Source organism: Erpetoichthys calabaricus, chromosome 4, assembly GCF_900747795.2.
Source record: "Erpetoichthys calabaricus chromosome 4, fErpCal1.3, whole genome shotgun sequence".
NCBI lineage: Eukaryota > Metazoa > Chordata > Cladistia > Polypteriformes > Polypteridae > Erpetoichthys > Erpetoichthys calabaricus.
In genome coordinates this window covers 178,225,612-178,244,107 of record NC_041397.2, presented here as the reverse complement: position 1 = coordinate 178,244,107, position 18,496 = coordinate 178,225,612, and the positions used below count along the sequence as shown (strand labels likewise).

Sequence of the window (18,496 nt, the reverse complement as noted above, 5' to 3'; positions counted from 1 at the left end):
CATTTAACCATTCTATACACAATAAAGCACGGCATATCACCTGCTCTGAGTCTTGCTTCATTTTAATTTTATGCAGATTTTGCCTCTTTTATGTAGGTTCTCCTGTACAATTGAGATATTGTTTTACTCAAGTGATCAGATTCTTGAAAAATGGTGAATGAATGGAGCACTGTGAAATGTAAGAAAAGACCCAATCACTTGCCTTTACTCTGACAGTGGATGAACCTTTATTTAATTTTAAGTTATCATTTGTTACATGAAGCTGATGGACACACTCTAATGATTAAATCATAAGATGTAATTAAACCTTAAATATTTAAACTGAATGCTGAATTGAACAATCTATGACTAATGGTTGACACTAGTAGTTAAATTCAGTTATATGTTACTAACAGAAAATTGTGTACTGACTTACAAAATAAAAGCAGAAACATTTTTTCTTTTATCAAATATAGTATCAATTTCAAACATTTGCATGACTGAATAAAGTCACACGCAGTCACATGATTTACTTAACATTTGTGCCTTTTAAATAAAAATGATACATAGGTATCTATATATACACTAGTAATAAGTTACTATTACTAGTGATGATGTGAAAAAATTAGCATTAATGCTTGCAATTATAGCACTAAGACAGATACATTAAATAATCAAAATATTTAATAAATGTCTTGTATTAAACAAAAAACAAAAATATCTCACATTTCCTTACTTTTTAAAACATAGTATGGAATCAAGAAAGGTTCCATGTCTTTTAATACAGATATTGGTGAAACTATGCTTTTCTAATAGTTGCTTATACAGAGAAAAATTTCTTTCCTTCCTTTCTTGAACCAACACATTTAAAAACTGCAAGTAAGTCTTTGGAGAATATATATTTTCTTCATCCGGAACAATTTCAGTAAGCAGAAGTCCAGAACCTAGAAAAATAAGATATGGTTTATTGATTAGACTTCAAACTGGATATTCCTTTATGTTTTTAAAAGACAGTTTTTTCCCAAAATTCAAGAAATCAACCTTTTAAGTAGGTAATTCTGCAATATTTACTACCTAAAAAATGGTTTTAGGAGTCAATGATTTGATGTGTTTTAAGAACATACAATAATATTCTACCAGGCCTGACTATTTTTGACTAATAACAGACAAGTGGGCACATTTTTATGATTCAAACTGTTGGCAGTCAGAATATTGTGCAGTTTATTGTCTTTTAGTTTTTTTTAAATGTGTTTTGTTTCACTGTCCAATACGCTGTGTCTTGCAAGAATACTCTAATAACACAAAAAATGTGCATGAGGAAAGTTGTAGGGAGCTGAAGAACAGAAATACTGATTTACAAAATGTACTGTATTAAAGTAAAGGTAAATAATGTAACAAGTCAAAGGAAAGAGTTCATTACTTAACATAAAAGAGTACAAATGTACAGTGTTGTGAAAAAGTACTTGCCAAATTCCTATATTATTACAAAGTTTTATTTTCAGGTCTTCAATCAAAATCTAACATAAAAAAAAGTACCTGAGTAAACAAATATTTTTTTTATTTAATGTAATTTATTGAATTAAGAAACATCATCCTACATCATCTGGCACCTTCAGCTGCAATCAGACACTAACAATTCAGTATCAGTCTTTCCCATCACTGTTTAGGTTTAGGTATGGAGTTTGGCTAAGCCAGTCCATAACTTTTATTTTCCATGTATTCAGCCTCTCTGATGTAAACTTCTTTGTGTGGTTTAGATGTTGCTACAGTACATTATCCAACTTGGCTTCAGTTTTATTGTACCTCATGGACAGATGACAAGACGTTCTCCTTAGGAACTATCTATTGCACAGCAGAAATCACAGTTCATTTAATTATGTCAAACTGTTCTAAGTCCTGAACAACAAAGAATTCCCATTCCATTACACTATTTCCACCATGTTTGACTGGTTACTTATAGTGGAGTGCTGTATTTGCTTTATATTGAACTTAATGAGACTTGTGTTATCTATCAAGTCCAACCTTTGGCTCATCTGCTCATGGAATATTTTACAAAAGACTTTGGGATCATGGAGATTCTTCATGGCATATGAGGGTCAAAGATATATGTTCTTCTTGGTTTGGTTTAAATCATGCTACTCTCTAATTAAGTCCATTTTTAACTAGTATATTTCTGAGTGTAGAGTCATAAACACTGATCTTTGCTGATGTAAGAGAAACCTAGAGATTTTTGGATTTTATTAAGGATCTGTTGTAACTTCCAGGATAATTTTATGCTGTGCCATTGTAGTAATTTTGGCAGAGGAGCTCATTTCGGGAAAGATTCACTACTGAAAACACGAGTGTTTCCTATTTGGAGAAGGTGGCTCTTATTGCAGTTTGATGAAGTCCCAGAGCTTTACAAATGGCTTTGTAGCGCTATTCCTTCAACACCTTTTCCCCTTATGTTTTCAGAATTTTCTGATTGTGGAATGATGTGCTTTCTGAATCTTTGTGCTGGCAACTCTAATGGCAACAAAATAAGGGAGGTTTATATTGAGCACAGCTGGCTGTGTTCAATCAGCTGACTCTGATACTTATTTTGCATGTCATCTTTCATATTAAGCATAATCGATGCTCTAATTAAGGATGATATGATATTCTGGATAGGATGTCATAGTTTTCTATAGCCATGGGGCAGTTCTTGTGTAATTTGTTTCACACTAATAAAACATAAAGCTGCAAGTAGAATGATAAAGTATAAACAATAAAAAGCAAAGGCACATTTTTCACACTTTATACAAGTGTGCAATGCCAAAAATTCTTAATATATATAACACCAAATGTTGTTTTGATAAGTCACTTAGATGGTATAGTGGTTTTAAAGCCAGCAACACATTCTAACATAATTAATGAATAACAGCAGATGTGACCATTCACTCAAATACACCAAGGAGCTGGTGCATACAACTTTTTGCTTTGAAAAAAACAAGGTGATTAGAAGACACGTGCATAAACCTAAACCTAGAAGTGAAAATAATGCACATGCAGTCAAACTGTATTAACAATGAGAAAAGTACTTATCAATCAAAAATGAAAAAATAAATATATTCATTCATTATCCAAACCTACTGTCTCCATTTCAGGTTTGGGAGTTATTATTTGATGACTTGGAAAATCTTAAGATTTTTACCTTAAATAATTATCTTTTAGACTTATGGTTCTTAGAAGACTAAGATATTGGATAATATTAAAGCACAGGTGTTTTGTATAGGTAATTTAACTACAAAACATTTAGAATCAATATTTTTTGAGTCACCACATCACCATTGGGGGGCTTCATTGCTGCAGATTACAGATCTGTTGCTAGATTATTTATTTACTTTTGTCTTTGTTATTATTATTGTTACCATTGTTGCTGCCATCTTGGATGGGTATGGTCAGCGCTATTTTGTGCCTTAGTTGCAAGTCCACTCTTGGATCTCTTTCCGCCTTGTGGTTTTGTTTTCATACCAAGAATCTGAGTTGTTTTGATCTATTGTCTGTAGTTCTCGACTTTGATTTCTGATAGCATTCTTGTTGTAAATCAGATAAAAGGTGGTTACCTATAAATGTAGGATTTCCCAGTTTTCACTCCTTTTTTGCCTTTTGACTATGTCCTTTCTTTGTCTTTTTTAAATAAACCTCTTACTAGGATATCTAACATAACAGTTGGCAGACAGCGATTTTCTATGCCTTGTCACACATTCTCAATTTGATCTAGTATCTTTCTAACAATAACTCCTTTAGTTTTAAGCTGCTCCAGAGCTCGTCTGGTAGCTTGTGCTGAAAAGTGAATTTGCTTATTAGTCTTTTAATTTCCTCTCAGGGTATGGATTGCAGATTAGAGTACCTGAATTATTATAGGCACAAGAACTGTTTCACTTACCTTATTTGTAAACTTGAAATGTCTTACAGAGTTGTTACTGGCCTCTTGATGATGTTTCTATGTAATGTTCTTTCTAATATCTAATAAATGTGCTAATCATGGCCTGCAAAAAGCAGGGAATGATGAATAAACTCTACAACTTGATGAAATGTAATCAAAGCTTAGGTGCCTGTGATATTTGTTTAATAGCCCATTTCTGATTTGTTTCTTTCAAAAGTTTGGTAAACCCCATTAATGACTTTTCTTTTTTTATCTGTTTTTGTTTCCTCCTCCTTACTCCATTATTTTTCATTTCCATTCCTCTCCTTTTACAATTGATATATGGTGGCACTTCTTGCTATATAAAATTGCATTTAAATGTGTATATTTCAGACAGGAAAAAATAATGTAAAAATGTTTACAAATGGGTCCAACAGATAGTAAGATTTTTGTAAAACGTGCATATTTAATCAATTATGCCTTTCAGTTGCAAAGAATACCATGGGATATAATTATAAATGAATAAACTAAATATAGTCATGCACCCGATTTACAGTCGACCGAGTTAAGGTGATACGAGTGTCATAGAAAACCAATAGGGGTAATAATGTTCTTGAAATGCCAAAATCAGCTGTTATAATAAATCTTTCGTTATTATTATTAATATTTTACAGGGTCTCATATTTTTTCTAACTCTTGGAGGGTTCTTTAAGGTTTGTTTTGATCCGTGCTGCTTGGCTAACTCTTATGCATTTGGTCTTCATTGCTTTCCTTAAGCCTGTATTTCTCAAACTTTATGGAGCCACGACCAGTTTTGCCTTTTCAAATTCATTGATAACCCATCAGCAGCAATTGCAACCCACCCTCCTTTGTGAAAGAAGGATGAATGGGAGTCCCCCCCATGGCGAAACAGACTCACTTAGAAATGCAGAATGGGCGATCGTTTAAGACAACCCTCTCCTGAACCAATGACGGAAACTTGCAACCTATTAGCGGCAACCCAGTGGTTGAGAGACACTTACTAACATGGACCTGGCATACCTCTGCTGAATCAGAAATACTGGCATGTGCTTTTCCATGACAGCAAATAAAAGATTTGTACCAGCTGACCCCACAAGACCAACACAACATCAACTGCAATGACCTGTACACTTTGTTACTGACATACGGCCAAATTGTAAGTCCCAAAGTCAGTGCATGACTGTATTCACTAATGCAAAATAAATTAATTCATACTTTCCATTACCTGATGTACATATTTGGGACAATTTGCTTAACAAACTGTGAATTTTCTCCTCAGACCAGTCATTTATAATTCTTGAAAAAATGTAAAGGTCTGCCTTTGGAAGGTCATCCTTGAAAAAGTCTCCTAACAAGAAATGAGAAAATATACACAATTAATACAGTGCAAATGCCTATGTTTATTACTTGGATATTGACATACCTTTTTCAACTTATTCCATTCAATACATTAATAGGGACAACATGCAAATTAATGTGAATAAGATATTGTCCCAAAAATTTCATGTCTCTTTCAATGCATTCACTTACGTTAAAATATTGTTCTTTAACACAGAGGAAAAAAAATGAACACAGTTGATTGGAAGTGGTGGTGATGGTGGAGGGTGATATTGTGGGTAGGGGCTTATGACCTGTTCTCTTCATAGCAGTTATGTGTTAGCTAAGGTTACTCTACTGATTATGTCTGCATTTCTTTTTTCCTGTCCCTTTTGCTTATTTTTGAATAATTTATTACAATTGTTTATGTTGTTATTTAAGCTTATTATTTGGATCATTATTTTTTAATCAGTTTTGTTTATTGTTTTGTGTCTATGTATGGATGCTTGTTTTGCCATGTCCCTTATGTTTTGTGAGTGGGTCCCCAAAAGGAGGGGCAACCTGTCAGTCTCCTTTGAGGGACTGCTCGTAGACCTGTAAAGGTTCATGGGAAAAGCAGTCCATCTGTGGTACACTATATGTGCTTGGTGAATGCTTCTGTTTTGCTATAGCTTTTTCTTTGTTCCTACTAACTTTTTGACTGTTTTGTTTCTTTGTCTGAGATTCTGATTTGTGGATAGTGTTTTGGGACTTGTTTGCTTAGGATTGCCTGGCTGACAAGTCCTTTTGTCGCTTTACCACTCTTTAGAACATTTTGTTATATGTTCTGATTTTTGTGAAATAAATCTCCTTTTTAAAGATTCTTTGTTTGATCTTTACTCCCTTAGCTGAAGGTTTATGGTTATCTTCCCTGTGGTGGGGCTGGGAATAAATTTTGAGAACATTACTTATATTTTTGAACTTTTAAAGCCAAAGCTCATTTAGTCTGGTGTAGGCCAAAGCCTGCTATTGGAGTAGGGAGTCAGGCTGCATGAAAGTGAGCCTTATCAGGACAGGATAGAAAGGAGTTTGGACTGTTTTTAGGCACCGTTTTAGACAACTTATACCTTTCTGCCATTTTTCTGCGTGTGAAGCACAACAATAGGTAGATTGGAAATTTCTCATATTGCTCAGCATGACAAGCAGCTCCTAGCACCTCTTTTTAACCCAGAATAACACAGAATAAATCATAGGCAAGGAACAAAGTATTTCTGCACACCTAAATTTCAGTTCTACTTGTGGGTAACAAATATAAACATTATGAGACTATGGAAGAATAAAAAATATATCAACTTGTACCCACTTGATTAGCCATTATCCCTCACTGTAAGCTTTGTACTTCACACTAGTTACCATTAGTAAATATCTGCTCAGTAGAAATCTAGTTGTTCACCAGTCACTTACAATATGGTACCACTGCTGGAAACCCATGAATGCTAAGATGATGCAGTAAACTTTCCAGACAAACAACAATAATATATTTTTGTATCATACCTAAAGCACACAATATTTTAACAGAATAATCTCAGTATTGGGACTTTTAAAGTATTGAATATCAACATACTTGGAACTGGTGTGTCACAAATATAACCTTTCACCAAAACATATCCATTACATATAAGTTAGCTACTTTATTAGAAAGAATATGGACAATTTCCTAAATTTCTCTCAATAACTACTATATACTTTTTATAAGTTGCATCTCTAGACTAGTCTAGTACTTTCAAAAGAGTACTGAGTTAGATACTCTGGGACAGCTTTGGCAATAGGACCTGTCAATTAAATTTTCTATGGGATGAAACTCCGAACTTACAATATACAACATTTGTGAATGTGTGAGAAACAGGGTCTAACTTAAACCATAACTGTAAACTAAATTAACAAAGTTGTTCGCAAACTATCCAGAACGTACGTGGGTCAACATCCTAGTTATGATATATTATCAGTCACCTGCTTCAGTGGATCATGTTTTGGCAATGTTCTGTGCACAGACTGTATTGGAATAAAATCTTCCATTTATGTATCAGGCAATAAATCCTCTAAAAGTTCCTTTTGGGTTAACACTTAACAGAACTTCACTGCTTCATGATCAATCTACTGTAATGACTCATACTACTCTACTAGCATGCCATCTTATCTTGCTCTGCTACTGTAACACAATGGGAAAATGATATTCTATTTTACTTAAAATTATAAAACAAATTAATCCTATTTATGAAGTTTTTTTTAAAATAAATCCATCATACATTTATTAATATTATTCTGACTTAACAGAGTATACTGAAACACTGCTAACCTTTCTGATATTTCAGAACATTTGAGAGATTACTTCATGTGAAAACTGAACACTTTTTGCTCTCTAGGGCAGGAGTTGGGGAACTTTTTTACCCATTGCCCCAAAATTTGTTTATTTAAGTCACCGTTACCCCCATGATTTGAAAGGAAAAAAATCGTTTTTAAATTCAAATTATTTATTGAATCTGTTTTCAAATATAATATAAAAATAAAAGGATAAATAATAAAAAAATAAAAGGACAAAATTCACTTGGCAAAATGGTGTTGTTTCATTTTTGAAACAATGACATCAAAATTAGGACATTTTGATATCAAAGCAATTTGAATATCGTCTGTGGGCTCCAATCTGTTTCTGTGTTTTGTTTTTATATTCAACAAAGCAGAAAACCTTTTCTCACAAAGGTAGGTTGTTGCAAAAGGTAGTAACTTTTTGACTGCCTCCTCATGTGCAATATTGAAAGCCGCTGCAGCTTGTAGCAACCGCAAAATACGGGATGTGATTACTACACTTCACAACCCGACAGGGGGGTGGACGATGTTTGAAGGCACAATAGCATAACCATATTCGGTCCTCGTCCCCTCTTGCCACTATGCCCTTCTAAATAATTTGTAGAAAATAAAGCGCAACAGGAAATGGGACAAAAAAAAATATATTAACAGTTGTTGTTTACATTAACTTGTTCGGTGCCTGAGTGCTCATGACTGAACCCCTTCCCCAGACGCCCTCCCTAGCGCCCAAATCCTAACCCCTGGTTTGACACAGACAATAAAACGAAAAAAGTAAATAATAAGAAAACTGTTCTTTGAGAACGCAAAAGAAAGATTTATCTTAGTCCACCATATAAGAAAACAAGAAACCCTGCAGTTCAGTTCCTCCTGTAAGGCAGGAGGAAGCACAACAGTCCTTTGGCAAAACGGCTTCTCCGCGGAACTATCACGAAGAATGAAACTCAGGAATCCGACTCGCACAGATGGGAGCACCCGGAGAACACCTGTACCTGGCCTCTTCTCGGGGATTCGTCATTCGATTATTTCTTTGGGGTGGCCACCCATGAATAGCAGACATCCCTGGGTCAAGTAAGATCCTGAATATTTCTTTGAGCGTGGATAGTCCATGTGTTGCCTTCAGCCTTAACCTTCCTTTTTCCTCCGCTCTCCTTGATCCGCCATTCCCCTTAAAAAGAAAAAGCTTCCCGCTGAAAATCCTTGCCCCTCTCGGTTGTCATGGGAACATCACGCTGGCAAAAGGCAGCTGGAAAATTTACTCGGGCGGGATCCTTCCAGACCGAGACGTCACCAAAGGTGCCTGAAGGGCTATTTAAAACACCCTCCCAGCCAACATTATAAAGTGACGGACAATCCAGAAGGCTAACATGACTGTCCATTATGTAGCCTTGCTACAAGCTTTTGTCATCCAAAAATAAGACAAGTCTGCTTTGTTTTTAAATTCCAAACTTGCCACATTATTGCATCGTAATTCGAGAACTGCCTCTGCCAATCCTTGAGGTTTTTCTGGTACATCAGCAATTTCTCATATAAAGGGATCTATAAACCAACTGACAGTATATGAATCAATATCTGGAAAATAAGTTGAGAACCGCTCTTTGAGATTGGTAAGATGCCTTATAACTGTATCCTTGATGTTGTCAAAAATAATACTTTCACAATCTTCCAAAAACAAAGCTAATTTTGAAAAGGCTGCTATCTTGTTTTGTTCTACTTTCTGTCTCCAATATAAAAGCTTTGATCCAAACGCTGATATCTTTTCTCTGGCTGAAATTATGTTGATGTTTGCTCCGTGGCGAATCAATCTTTGGTATCTGATAGAATTAATCTTTGGCCGTTTGCCGCCTCCTTTTAACGGACGTGTGCCCCCCACCTGCACAGTGTTACCGCTTTTGTGTTCGACGCGCGGTGAAGTTATAAATATTGGTTGCAATCGGACCGGGAGCTCACTCTACGAGATATGTTCGTTTAGATATGCCACTTTCTAGCACGTTAACAGATCAGGAAGAAAAATGTAAGTCACAACAAGAAACAACTTTTTAAATTATTTATGTACCTATGTCTTTACTGAGTCCTTATTACCCCCGAAAACATCACTTTTACCCCAATTGGGGTAATTTACCCCTGTTCCCCGACCACTGCTCTAGGGTATTAATGGAGGTGTGTCTGATATAATTTGAATAAAACATAATAGCGTATACCTAACTAATTTGTAAGTTACTCATTGTAATGCTTTTTTGTGTATGAATATAGTTTTCTTCTTGTTTAGTCCTCAGCCAACAAGGATTAATTTTTCATTGTGGGGAATTTTAACATTCAAGCAGCCAGTCCACTTTCACTGGGCCAATTTTGAATCTCCAATTTACCTAACTGCACATCTTTGGGAATTTTAGAGTAAAACTGTAGTACCTGGGTAAAACCCCAAACAGACATGGGAAAATATGTAAAGTTTGCTCAGACAATGACCATCAGCTGGATTTTAAATCCAGAATGTTCAAAATATGAGGCAGCAGCACTAACCACTGCTCACTGTCAGAGTGAAATTTGTGCTGTCGACAAGGACAGCGGTAGGTGGTGAAGTTGGTCAAACATGCAGGTAGGAATTTAATTGGACTAGGTATACGTGATAATAACTCTGAAATGAACTGATTGTACTACATTTTTGTCAATTTAAAACCTTACATTTTTGAAAAAGCCAGCATTATTTACACCTGCATATCATTACTGCTACAGAGATAAGTTATAATGAAACAAAATTAAATGCGATTTTTAGAGCACTTCGATTTGCTGTTTGGAATATGGTGGGAAGACAACAACTGGAAAAAGGCGTTAGCAATTTGTACTGTTTCTTGATGATAGGCATTTATTCATGTCCATTTTATGATGAGGCAGTTATAATTTTAGGCTTTGAAAGTAATACAGCATTGCGATTTGCAGCATAAAACAGAAAAAAAAGAATTTAATCACATGGCAGTTACTCTGTGTATACTAACCAAGACCAGGTGCTTTTACATAGTTGTGTTCACTTACAAGGGATCTGATATGCTGTTTTCAATCAGTGCAGACTTACTAACTCAAAGATAAGCACTTGCCCTTACAAAAGTACATTCCCACAATGGCAGGGCACCAAAATTGTTCAAAGTCAAAAGACTCTTCACAGCATCAGTCTCAAGGAAATGTGTAGATTTTACATACTTTTCTGAATTGTTGTTCGAGCCGCAAACAGATATGCTACCTTGGCATGCACAAAAAATTGGTCCTTCATCTCTTTTGATGGCTTAGATTTTTACGTCTGTGTTTCGTCAATTGTAATGCTATGGTATTCAGGATAGGATGTTTGTATTTAGAATTTATATGCAGAAGGATACTACAGAAGCTCTTATTTTGCCATCATTGCATAATTGGCAGAGCATTTACCCTATCATCAAACCTCCTGAAAGAAGAACAATGCTGTGAAGAACAGAACTGTGAAAATGGCCTATTCACAATACAAAGCTGCCATGTCAGCGTAAAGACACTCTCCTCTAGTGAAGGTCTACTACTTAAAATATATTTTACTGTGATGTTATGTTACCAAGGCGGCACGGTGGCGCAGTGGGTAGCTCTGCTGCCTCGCAGTTGGGAGACCTGGGGACCCGGGTTCGCTTCCCGGGTCCCCCCTGCGTGGAGTTTGCATGTTCTCCCCGTGTCTGTGTGGGTTTCCTCCGGGCGCTCCGGTTTCCTCCCACAGTCCAAAGACATGCAGGTTAGGTGGATTGGCGATTCTAAATTGGCCCTAGTGTGTGCTTGGTGTGTGGGTGTGTTTGTGTGTGTCCTGTGGTGGGTTGGCACCCTGCCCAGGATTGGTTCCTGCCTTGTGCCCTGTGTTGGCTGGGATTGGCTCCAGCAGACCCCCGTGACCCTGTGTTCGGATTCAGTGGGTTGGAAAATGGATGGATGGATGGTTATGTTACCATGTATAACATGCCAAATAGTGTGCTAAGGACGTTCTGTAGGTTAATGCTATTCACAATGTGTTCTTATCCACAAAATAAAAAACAAACCCTTTGACCTCTTACGTTTCATGTTTCCACAGTTTTTCATTGTGTTAAACAGATGGAAACAGCAAACAAAACCAATATACACACTAGCTCTATAAATGAAGCACTTTTTTAAAAATGATTTACTTAGAGACATACAGTGAGTGGGTATGGAGACTGAAATTAAAAGTTTGCTTATTAAAGTCCAATTTCTTAGCTACAGTATAGCCTACACTGCTTAGCAGCTGAAATATTACATAACCATTCAATATTCAGTTAAAAAATAACATACCACTCATGAAGGTTACTCGAGGATTATGCAGGCCTAAAACAAAGTCAGAAGTCATTTCTGTGATGGCAGGAAGATCAAAGACTGTAACTGTTAGTTTGTCATACATTTTTACAAGTTCACAAGCCAAAGCTCCTGTGAAACCTAAGAACAGAAGCAGAATGATTAAAACCAAAAAACATAAAGCAGACCTAATATTTTACAAATTATATGAGAAGTTAAAAGTAAAATATAAAGGTAAAAAATAAATTCCCTCCTATTGTTGTCATCTCATTCTTATGTGAATGGTTACACTGATTTGATGATACAGTGAACAGTATTACAATGCATGCATTAGGAAATGTGCTTTACTGTTTACCCTATATTTATGAAAGATTTCTGTCTGTCTATCATACCACTACGTTTGTTACGAAAACACACATCCAGCAGCACATGCCTAAAAGAGTGTTCCTTCCAATATCACTCATGAAGCATGGCCATACAATTCACTTCTGCCATGATTTCTAAACCACTCATTTCCATATGACTTTAGCCATCAGTACAAAACTGGAATAAATGGACTCTGGTTTTCAGTTCCATCACTATCTTGAATAGCAACTGACTCTCAAGACATCTATGATTGTCCACAGTAATTTCACTTTACAACATTTTCTCTAGTAATCTCTAAAGCACCTTTATTGTCTTGCTTGAAACCCAGCATTTTGATAGATCAAATATCCATTTACACAATGAATATGAACATTTTTTGTCCAATTAACTGGAATTCTCCCTTTGAGCTGTTAGAACTGTAATGTAAACAATTTTAACTGCATTCACCACTTATGTCTCAGTTTAAGTTAGTTTGTTTACCTCTCTTTATCTTTCTCAGCGTCTTAAGATCTTACTTATTAAATTCAACCATTTTCTAACAACATCATTACACAAGTTTACATTTCTCATCTTCTCTTTTTACTTAATTCTGATGTCCTTAATTCTATTACTGTCTACACACAATATAATTTCAACATTTTTCAAACATAAAGGAAAAGTTACACTGCATCCTATCCTCCTTCAACCATCTATTTTAAGATACCTCAAAAAACCTCATCACTTTCTTATTCTGCAGCCTTTGTATTACTTTTATTTGCCATTTGTGTACAATGCCTTGCCAGATTTCACTGCATTTCCTTGCCACACTAAAAACAAAATAAATATGGTAGTTAGTATGCAGGTTTATCTCTGTTTATGCAGGAAGACATCATTGTTGGCAAACAGTTGGATGAAGGAAAAAGAGGTAATTAATGTATGATTGTATAATTAAAAAACATAGGATAAGTTGGCAAAGTTAAAGAGAGAGACAAGAGAGAGAGAAGTAAACTAATTGTTTACTAGTACAAAAAAAAAAGTTGTAGGAAAAACATATCTACAAAGATCAGTTACCTACATAACTGGCAACTACTGTTAAAAAAAAGTTAGGTTTAATATTAAAGGACAATGTAAAAATCAGTAAAGCTTCATTCTTATAATCTTTTGAAACGAGCATCTTCACTCTTGTGACCGTATAGAAAAAAGTATATTGCTTTGCATTGTTTTGCTTTAACTTTTAAAAGTTTCCAAGGAGGCCTTAGTACAAGAGTTTGAACAATGGATAGATACAAACAGTATTGTTGACACTGACTAATTAGTACACCAGCCATAAAAGACCAATATCGTAAGTCTTTAAAATCCAACAGAATATTGATACCTACAAAATTAAATACAGATGAAAAAGTCTATAGTGCACAAGCTATAAAATGTAAATATGAGGTTATATTCAGATCTAATTAGTGTTAATTGCTTTGAAAGTTGAAGCATTTCTAATTGCTATTCCTTTATTTTTCAAAGACAAAGATACCATGTTTTTGCTTATTATTATTTTTGTTTCAGTGAATCATATTCAAAAAGAATACTGTTAATATAATGTAATTATACCTAATAATAGAGAACTTACGTTACATGTTTTTAAACAGCACTTTACAATATCATGTAGTTAAAAACCGAGCTCACAACATACTTGTATTGGCAGAAATAGCTTACAAAAACACAAGATTCCAACTCTTCCAAGTACTCTTGTTACTTTTTAGTTGTGAAAAATCTATGGTTAACCACAGCTCATATTTTAGAAACACACAATTTTGAAAAAAGAAGTCGATGAAGAGTTAAAATATATGTTACAGTGTCCATCCATGTGTGCAAGTAGCTTACATGGCAGGGAGTTCCTGGCAATACATGCCACTCTGCTGTCATTTCAGTAACTTGTATTGGTGATTTGTTTTGTTGTCACGAGTGGCTGTCAGGCAGGTTAAAAAGGAACATACAGCAGCTGATGTAAGCTCTCTCAAAGTAAATTTGAAAAAGTAAATTAACAAGTAATTGAGGTCACATAGAATGTTTCTGTTTTTAGATAGATGATTATGAAAATTCACCAATGCTTTTCAAACAGGAGATGTTGAAATTTCAAAAATCTATACAGAACGCTCTATTCTACATAGAGTATCTCTAATTGAACTGGACTAACAAATTTCCTTGAAGAACACGTTTACCCGACTTTAAAGTTATTGTTCGTGTGGGTAGAAAGACAGACATGAAGATGATAAGTGCTTTCGCATTTTATACCTAAGCACCCAGAAAAAAATTATTAAAGGTAACAATCCCTATCCATATTACTAACCGAGAATAAACCGGATACGGATGCAGGTACATGGCGATGGAACCATGAGACGTACTGCGCAGGCGCGCGTCTCATAAACCGCAAGCGAAGTCTTATCCACCGCGAACGAAGGAGTCACGGCCCAAGAACGAAAGAGCTCAACTAACGTGAATGAGAAATGAAGCAACAACGCGCCCATAGCTAACGACTAACGACACAGCCACACACAAAAGAGGATTCTGCGCTGCACCCAAGAGTCAAACGGGAGAGGCTACGGAGGCCCCACAGGTCCACAAAGATAGTACGGAAGGCGCAGGCATCACCGCCATATTGTGAGTGGCACTACTGTGGAGTGAAGTTAGGAATAATGTGCTGCTTGGGATTGTACAAACCGCTGAACGCTTTACACCAAGTCCAAACACAATACAGCTCAACGATACAAACACGAGGCCACCTGGATAAGATCAATGAACGCAGGCGCCTACAACGCACGTCTGAAACTGCGGAAGCAAAGCAGGCACGGGTTCAAAACGAACGACCTCGACTGACGGATATACAAACACGAGCCCGCCTGGATAAAATCAATGAACGTAGGCGCCTACAACGTGCGTCTGAAATGCCGCGGGCAAAGCGGGCACGGCTCCAAAACGAACGAGCTCAACTAATGTATTTCAGGATACTCAACGCAGTGGGTAGGCGAGCGAAGCGAGCAGGGGGCAGAGCCCCCTTGTAAATCTTATAAATACAGTTAGGTCCATAAATATTTGGACAGAGACAACTTTTTTCTAATTTTGGTTCTGTACATTACCACAATGAATTTTAAATGAAACAACTCAGATGCAGTTGAAGTGCAGACTTTCAGCTTTAATTCAGTGGGGTGAACAAAACAATTGCATAAAAATGTGAGGCAACTAAAGCATTTTTTAACACAATCCCTTCATTTCAGGGGCTCAAAAGTAATTGGACTAATGAAATAACTGGAAATAAAATGTTCATTTCTAATACTTGGTTGAAAACCCTTTGCCGGCAATGACAGCCTGAAGTCTTGAACTCATGGACATCACCAGATGCTGGGTTTCCTCCTTTTTAATGCTCTGCCAGACCTTTACTGCAGAGGCTTTCAGTTGCTGTTTGTTTGTGGGCCTTTCTGTCTGAAGTTTAGTCTTCAACAAGTGAAAGGCATGCTCAATTAGGTTAAGATCAGGTGACTGACTTGGCCATTCAACAATTTTCCACTTCTTTGCATTAATAAACTCCTGGGGTGCTTTGGCTGTATGTTTTGGGTCATTGTCCATCTGTATCATGAAACACCGTACAATCAATTTGACTGCATTTAGCTGAATTTTAGCAGACAGTATGTCTCTGAACACCTCAGAAGTAATTCGGCTACTTCTGTCCTGTGTCACATCATCAATAAACACTAGTGTCCCAGTGTGCCACTGATAGCCATGCACGCCCGAGCCATCACACTGCCTCCACCGTGTTTTACAGATGATGTGGTATGCTTTGGATAATGAGCTGTTCCACGCCTTCTCCATACTTTTTTCTTGCCATCATTCTTGTAGAGGTTGATCTTGGTTTCATCTGTCCAAAGAATGTTTTTCCAGAACTGTGCTGGCTTTTTTAGATGTTCTTTAGCAAAGTCCAATCTAGCCTTTCTATTCTTGAGGCTTATGAGTGGCTTGCACCTTGCAGTGCACCCTCTGTATTTACTTTCATGCAGTCTTCACTTTATGGTAGACTTGGATATCGATACATCTACCCCCTGGAGAGTGTTGCTCACTTGGTTGGCTGTTGTGAAGGGAGTTTCTCTTCACCATGGAAATGCTTCTGCGATGATCCACCACTGATGTCTTCCATGGACGTCCAGGTCTTTTTGCGTTGCTGAGTTCACCAGTGCTTGCTTTCTTTCTCAGGATGTACCAAACTGTAGATTTTGCCACTCATAATATTGTAGCAATTTCTCGGATGGGTTTTTTCTGTTTTCACAGCTTAAGGATGGCATCTTTTACCTGCATGGAGAGCTCCTTTGACCGTATGTTGTCTGTTCACAGCAAAATCTTCCACATGCAAGCACCACACCTCAAATCAACTCCAGGCCTTTAATCTGCTTAATTGATAATGACATAACGACAGACTTGCCCACACCTGCCCATGAAATAGCCTTTGAGTCAATTGTCCAATTACTTTTGAGCCCCTGAAATGAAGGGATTGTGTTCAAAAATGCTTTAGTTGCCTCACATTTTTATGCAATCGTTTTGTTCACCCCACTGAATTAAAGCTGAAAGTCTGCACTTCAACTGCATCTGAGTTGTTTCATTTAAAATTCATTGTGGTAATGTACAGAACCAAAATTAGAAAAAAGTTGTCTCTGTCCAAATATTTATGGACCTAACTGTATGTAAATAATTTAAACATTTTCAAAGTTAAAAAACTTTAAACAGCTTTACATTCCACACTAGGATATACTGTACAATACTATAAAAGTTGACATTCTTAAGTCAAAATACTTCATTTTGAGCTCTCGCCACAAACTACAATTTATGTCAGAGAATGAGAAACATTCCATATTTATAAATTATGCACAAATCATACGGAAAATCTATCAATACATACCTCCTATATCACATGCTGTTCTAAACTGTGAGAGATCAAATACTCCAGCAGTATCTCTTCCTGTTACTCTGGCAATGCAGTGGATAGAATTCATGAAACACAGCTGGACTTCTTTATTGTTGTAGCAAGCTTCCTAAAACAAAAGTACACATATTCCCATATTGAAAACTAAGTTCACAGACAAATAACATATCAGATAATCAAAATTTCTACTGTGCAGTAGAATACACTAATCAAAGCATCTGTATTTGGGAATGCTGTGGGACAGTGCAGAACCAATCATGTGCATATAACAGCCTGCTTGGAGATTCCTAAATGGTTTTTAAAGGACTCTAACAGCATGAGGGAAAAGATTCTCTGGTCCGATGAGATAAAACACTCTTTGGGTAGAACTGCTATTTATATCATCATACTTTATTCATCTTAAGACATTCACAAACAAACTGGTATGATTTTACAGAAAAGAGCACATGGTAATGGTGTGGGATGCCAACAGATCACATATTTTTTGATTCTATGTATGCTTCTAAAGACACCAGGGTGTATTGGTGCTTTAGTCATATCATTTATCCATGCTACTAACCGAGAATGGAAACCAGATGGCATGGGCGCAGGTACACGGCGATGGGACCATGAGACGTACTGCGAACAGCGCACGTCTCATAAACCGCAAGCGAAGTCGTATCCACTGCGCACGAAGGAGTCACGGCCCAAAAACGAAAGAGCTCAACTGACGTGAATGAGAAATGAAGCAACAACGCGCCCATAGCTAACGACTAACGACACATCCACACAAAAAAGAGGATTCTGCGCTGCAGCCCAGATTCAAACGGAAGAGGCTACGGAGGCCCCACAGGTCCACAAAGATATTACGGAAGGCGCGGGAAGGTACGAAAGGCAAAGGCGCCTACACAGCATAGTGAAACCCGACATAGTACGGAAGCCGCAGGCGTCACTGCCATATTGTGAGTGGCACTACTGCGGAGTGAAGGCGCAGGCGTCACCGCCATATTCTGAGTGGCACTACTGCAGAGTGAAGTTAGGAATAATGTGCTGCTTGGGATTGTACAAACCGCTGAACGCTTTACACTAAATTCGAACACAATACAGCTCAACGATACAAACACGAGCCCACCTGGATAAGATCAATGAACGCAGGCGCCTACAATGCGCGTCTGAAACTGCGGAAGCAAAGCAGGCACGGGTTCAAAACGAACGAGCGCGACTGACGGATATACAAATACGAGCCCGCCTGGATAAACAACGCGCCCATAGCTAACGACTAACGACATAGCCACACAGAAAAGAGGATTCTGCACAGCACCCCAGAGTCAAACATAAGACACTACGGGGTCTGCAAA

At 36.9% G+C, this 18,496-nt stretch overlaps 1 protein-coding gene across 2 annotated transcripts in view; it reads right to left on the bottom strand.

Annotated features, from left to right (window-relative positions):
* Positions 1-203: 203 nt before the first annotated feature.
* Positions 204-18,496, bottom strand: part of asmtl (acetylserotonin O-methyltransferase-like) — a 152,307-nt gene continuing 134,014 nt past the window's right edge. The window contains exons 11-14 of one of the 2 annotated variants that reach the window (XM_051926074.1): positions 17,136-17,268; positions 11,855-11,995; positions 5,112-5,234; positions 204-923 (exon numbers count right to left, since the gene is read on the bottom strand). In XM_051926074.1, coding sequence (XP_051782034.1) covers positions 712-923; positions 5,112-5,234; positions 11,855-11,995; positions 17,136-17,268 — 609 coding nt within the window. In that variant the 3' untranslated portion in view covers positions 204-711. Of the gene's footprint in view, positions 924-5,101; positions 5,235-11,854; positions 11,996-17,135; positions 17,269-18,496 lie in introns of both variants that reach the window. The other variant, XM_051926076.1, reaches the window with a different exon arrangement.